This window comes from Moschus berezovskii, chromosome 14, assembly GCF_049115385.1.
Source record: "Moschus berezovskii isolate FMDL1 chromosome 14, NW_MosBer_1.0, whole genome shotgun sequence".
In the NCBI taxonomy this organism is placed as follows: Eukaryota; Metazoa; Chordata; class Mammalia; order Artiodactyla; family Moschidae; genus Moschus; species Moschus berezovskii.
In genome coordinates, this window is record NC_142473.1 from 42,184,336 (window position 1) to 42,190,354 (window position 6,019).

At 45.2% G+C, this 6,019-nt stretch overlaps 1 protein-coding gene across 1 annotated transcript; it reads left to right on the top strand.

Annotated features, from left to right (window-relative positions):
- Positions 1 to 615: 615 nt before the first annotated feature.
- LOC129553801 (calcitonin receptor-stimulating peptide 2-like) lies at positions 616 to 4,813 on the top strand. The gene is made up of 7 exons (XM_088843455.1): positions 616 to 632; positions 1,011 to 1,071; positions 1,398 to 1,472; positions 1,601 to 1,645; positions 2,478 to 2,572; positions 3,292 to 3,423; positions 3,958 to 4,813. The coding sequence occupies exons 1-7, from the start codon at positions 616 to 618 to the stop codon at positions 4,121 to 4,123; spliced, it is 591 nt and encodes a 196-aa protein (XP_088699581.1). The 3' UTR covers positions 4,124 to 4,813.
- Positions 4,814 to 6,019: the final 1,206 nt, after the last annotated feature.

The following is a 6,019-nucleotide window of genomic DNA, read 5'->3' on the forward strand; positions in this document are numbered from 1 at the left end:
GGGTGTAGGAGGGTCGAGGTGCTTGGTAATCGGGTTTTACAGAGCACGTTTATTCCAGAGAGTCATGGATGCAGGATGGAATCCTGCTGCTGTGTGCTGTGCGCTTGCTGCCGGACTGTGAACATTACCTGGATGCCCCGGCGCACCAGTGTCATTTTGTGAGTGCCTGTGGTTAGGGAGCGTGCACATGTTTGGAGTCAATACTGAGTTTGTGGGTGTGTAAGAATAGACAGAAGCCAGCACAGGATTGCACTCCCGCAGGACTCTTCGGCACTAGCAAGCTTGGCGGGCTTTCTAGCAGAGGACTGAAATGCAGTAGATGAGGGTGCAGGGCTACCATCACAGGTCACTGGAACATCTTGGCAAACCTCAGCAGGAAGCTGGGCAAATGGTTGGGGAAGGAGGGTGAGCATTAGGTGATGAATGGTGGGGGAGGAGGCGTGGGGCTAGAGGTCCGCTTGGAAGCTGGGAGGCATCTAAGCCTTGCACTTCCCTGCTCAGGCTCAGCGGGGCATCCAGCCCCTCCTTACCCAATGAAGGACCACCCAGCATGACTCCAGGTAGCTGCAGAGGGTGTTGATTGGGAAAGTGTATCCTGATCCCAATGACTCTCCTATGAACTTCCCTGATAAGCAATTCTAGATCCCTAACTGGGTGGAGAACAGGTACATGGTCAGTAATGATAACATTCCTTCAAGATTAGAATATGATTCCCATTTCAGAGATAAGTATGTTGAGACTTTACTAGTTTCTAGCCTGCTATCTTATTACCTGGCAAAGTTACAACTGAAACAGAGTTGAAATCTGTCAAAGTTCCTGGACTTCCATTGCTTTATCTCCACATGCCCTGCTCTTCTATATGCGCTTCCTGCTGCCTGAATCCGACTCCCCGCTTGGGCACAGAATCATCCACTCTGCTGCGCATTAACCCTGAAGCGCTCTTGGACAGGGGTCTATGGTCAGATCAAGGGGATTCAGGGTTCCCGGTAATGCTGGATTCTACTCTACAGGATAGCACGACTAGGAATGGAGTTGGACGCGTGCCTGTTTAAAACCCTTGAAACCGAACAGGTAAAATTAACCGTGACGTCAAATTGTCCTCAAATTCCAACTTACTTTTCCTGTGTTTTTCATTTGTCCTCACCAAGCCCCCTCTGCGCCCACCTCCCACCCCCGCCATCAATGACCTCAACGCAAAAACAAGTGGGGTGGTACTTCTGGATGCTCCATGTTCTGGACGCAAGTGGTGACATAATCCTTCTGGGGCTCACATCCTTCCCCTCATTGGTTGCCCGGAGCTCCCGGAACCCCCCTACACCCAGAGCAGCGGGAATAAAAGCAGCTACTGGTGCTGGGAGGATTCAGAGGCATTCAAGTGTCTCCACCACTTCTGCCAGAGTGCCATCGCCTGCCGCCAAAGCTACTGCTGCTGCTCCTTCCTCTGCTCCCAGCCACCTGGTGCCGGCTGTCAGGTAAGCCCAGAGATTCCTGCTTAGCTGGGATTCTGTTTCTTTCTCCCCTTGCTTCCCTCTCTCTCTCCAGTACTTTTTTTTTTAGCGGCTCTCTTCTTGTCTCAGCGGCTCTGTCCACTTCTGTCCAGGTCTCTTCACACACACTGCGTTACTCTGCAAGGCTCCTTCCACAGGTAACCCTGAATGGTCTCTGTAAACTCCCTTCTTCACTCTCTTCATGCCCAGGCTGGCTCCAGTCTCTTTCTCGCGGCTCATGTGCTTAGGTCAGTCTGGGATGCTGAAGCTCCCCAGGGCACTGCAGGCTGATCCTGATGCAGGAATACCTTTATGAAGCCAATGCTGTTACGGGTCACATCTCATGTCTAGTGGACCGAGGGAAATGGGTTTCGAATCCAGGACAGTGCAGGCAGGTGGGAAACAGGGACAGGTAACTGTTAAACAGAAGCCCTCATTTGTGGGTTCTGGGATTTTTTTTGCCAGTTTAAGTCCTGGGTCCCAATTTGAGACTTCCAGATTGATTCTTACTGGTCATATTTATCAATATGTGGAACAGCTGAGCACTGGAATTTGGTCCTTCAGTTTCTCGGGGATTCCAACAGCAGAAATTTGTCCTTGGGAACTGCCTTCCCCCACCGTGTATAGCAAAAGTCCCACACCAGCAGGACAGCTCTTGTTTGTACAAGCAGGAAACTGGTGGTCACAGGTACTCCCAGTCCTGGAGTTGGAGGACAGACTGGGAGTGTGTAAGGTGCTGGTAGGGACCTATAGACCAACATCTTTCACCCAATTTCCTGCCAGGTTTCTTTGCTAAACCAAGCATTCCACAGGCTTACTGGATCATCTAGTGGTTCACTTTGCTATTGAGGATATGATGGTGAAAGGGAGTGAAATGACCAGCCTGAAACCAGGACAAGTGGGGTTAGAGGCATAGGCAGGAGCAGAGCCCAGTTCTGTGGGATCACGGAATTTAGACCTGCTACAGATGATAACATTCTTCCCTTGCAGAGAGGTATCATGGGGTTCTGGAAGTTCCCCCTCTTCCTGGTCCTCAGCATCCTGATCATCCACCAGGCAGGCATGCTCCAGGCAGCACCATTCAGGTAAGACAGCCCTTCTTGGAGCCCTGTCACTTCCCACAGCCCCTGGAATTATACAGTTCTATGTTCTCAGTTGTGCTGCGCTGAATCTGGCTCTTATGAGGGGGTGGTAATGTATGAATGTAAACATGTAGATAAGTTTATCATAAATTTTTTATGAGACAAAGATGTATAGCACAAAGATGTATGATATTCCTTGCAAATTTCATATACTGTGAACCTCATAGCATTCTTTTGTTGATTTTTACCAGACATTTTTATCTTTAGGAAACCTACTTACTAGTTTAACCATAATTTGAGCAATGAATTGCATCCTAATTTGCTAACTGCTTTGCCAATAAATGTTATTAAATCTGATATATATTTTATCTAATTTCTCACCTTCATTCAAATTACATTAAAGTGAAACCATTTTCAGATTTAAATAATTAATAATGGCTATATTTTATACTAAGGTCATAAAATTCCTGAAAATCTAACCATCACCTTTCACAAGTTTATATGATCCACTTGGACCAAGCCACTTCTCTAGGTCACACCAGATCCTAAATCCTGGTGAAGCAGCAATTTTGGATGGACAGTGGTCTATGCCCTGTCCATTGAGAGCTGGTTTAGTCACATCTGCAGGGGAAGTCCCAGAATCCAAGAAACTTCATTGCTTATCCTAGGATGAGGATTTTCAGAGACTTGGAGCAGCTGTTGCTCTTGTTTCTCCTCCCCAGGTCGGTCTGGAAAAATGGCTTTGTACCAGTTACACTCACTGAGGAGGAATCGTACTTCCTACTGGCCACAATGGTGAAAAATTACGTGCAGAAGAAGGCCAATAAGCTGGTGTATGAGACTGAGGACTTCGGGTAAATCTGTGTATCCCTCTCAGAACATGGCTTACCTTCTCCATCGGCATACCAGGAAGACACATCCTTAAGCATGAGATTGGGGGACTTCCTTGGTGGTCTGTGCTTCTGATGCAGGGGGTGCCAGTTTGATCCCTGGTTGGGGAACTCATGTGTTGGCCAAATGTTGATCTCATACGTTGGCAAAAAAACAATTGAGATTGGGATAGTGCCATAAGTGTCTCTCTCATCTCATAAGCCTTGGATGATTTTTAATTTACATAGAAAAGACTGGCTGTTACAGATCTATGTTCCAAGACCAGTAACCCGAGCCCCCTTTGTTTTATGATACCCCTGGAAATGTCTACAGGGAGTGATTGCATTTTCCCTAATGCTCCAGGATTTTCTACTGTGATGATCGTATGTAGCAGAAACATTTAAGTTTCACTGGTGCCTCTCAGAGTAGTAATTTTCCACTGATGGTCCCATGGGGTAGCACCTGCCCTCAACCTCTCACTGACAGATCTTTTCATTTTTCTCTATCCTACAAATCAGCATCATTGCCCAGAAGAGAACCAGTAACACCGCCAACTGCATGACCCGTAAGATGGCAGGCTTCCTGGGCAGATCTGGGAGCAAGATTAAGAGGAACATCATGTCCACCAACGTGGCTCCAAAGCCTTTGGCCGGCACCACAGGGATCTTCAGAACCAAGAAGTGAAGTAACTCCGGGAAGAAGGTCACCAGCCTAGTACTTCAAATGGCACAGCTGGTGGCTGGGTATTACAGACATGCATGCCACATTCTAACCCTCTCTTGGCCCATATCATAAAAAAATCCACAACAGAGTTGCTGAACCCAGTGTCTAGATATAGAACAGAGAGTCTCAGTATCTGAAATCCCTCTAACTTGGGTTCATTTGTTTTCCAGTGTCTCCCGGTGATACTGAGATCATCTGCCGGGAAACATAGATCCTATTAATTTAAAACACTGTTCCAGACTTCCCTGGTAGTCTAGTAGTTAAGACTGCACACTTCCACTACAGGGGGTAAAGGTTCGGGCCCTGGTTGGGGAACTAAGGTCCCACATGCTTAAGATCCCACACTGCAACATGCCACACCATGGTGCAGAAAAAGCAAGCATGCAAACAAAAACTGCTCCTTGCAGTTATAATTGTGATTATTCTAATTTTTGAGTTTGTAAGGCAAGACCCTACCCTTTAAGAATATTCCCTACAATGTCATCTGGATTCAGAGATAGACTTGGGTTCAAATATTGTGTCCTCTACTATTTCACCATGGGCCAAACCCTCTATAAGCCTCAGTTTCCCCATTTAACTTGAAGGCAACAATACTAGATACCTGTTAGCAGCTGAACTCTACTTCTTGTAATTTGCAATGAAAGAAACTTGCAGAAAAAATAGCATGGGAGACCCAAATGTATGCATGCTTGTTGATGTTGAAAATGTTCTTTTCCTTGAAATAAACTGAAGCTAAATGCAAAATAAAATCATCTGCAGTTATCTAGTGTGCATCTTTTTAATACTTGATTCTATGTTCAGTAAATATGATTCATGTCTCATTGGCTTATCTGGCAGAAAATTAGGGACCTGTCAGCCAACTTTGCCAAGAGGTATTACATCCATTATGAATTCAAACTAACTTAGTCTTCACAGACATATTTTGTCCTTAGAAGTATTTTGATTGTGAGATCTTTTAGTGATAACATATCTGACAATGTTTATTAAATGGCAACCAAACTCTTAGTTTAAAACAAACTTAGCCAAAATACACTACGTGTTTTCCCTGTCCTCTAAAGTTAGAATATCCTTAAAATAACTTTAATATTCTTTAATGTGTGTGTGTATGCTCAGTCGAGTCTGAGTCCTTGCAATCCCATGGACTGTAGCCTGCCAGGTTCCTCTGTCCATGGAATTCTCCAGGCAAGAATACTGGAGTGGGTTGCCATTTCCTGTCCCAGGGATCCTCCTAACCCAGGGATTGAACCTGCACCACTGAGGCACCTGGGAAGCCCAATCTTCATTAATAAGCATGTTCAGTTTAACCTACTGTTTATTTTGCTTCTTCAAAGTTAACTCTTTTTAGAAGCACAGTCTAAGAATATTTATCAAGATCTTCTGCAAAGCAAGAGTAAAAAGGCTTCAAATTAGGACTGAAGTGACTGAGCGAGGTTCACAGATTTAAAGAATGGACTTGTCATGTTCTGTTTCCTTACTCTTCCCACTTGGCGCTCAAAGTGCCATAGAAGCTCAGTTGCTTGAGAAGAATTTCAGTAAACTTTGCAGTCAACGTGACTGTGGGGAAGACAAGTCCCTGGCTATGAGCTAGTACTGTGCCCCAGACAGCAAATTCTGACCTCCACTGATTACATTTCCTGTGTTATACAGGCTAATAATACTATGTCTTTACATCAGAAAACTTAACTATTTGTAATGATACATCTATTTGTGATTATTTGATTTATGTACACATTCCCCAATAGACTATAAATACCACGAAAGTGAGGACCATGGCTTGTTTTGCTCACCATCGATAATTCTGTGATGAATGACTGAAGAAACATGTGCCAAGTCTAGAGCCCAGATTTTTGGTGCCAC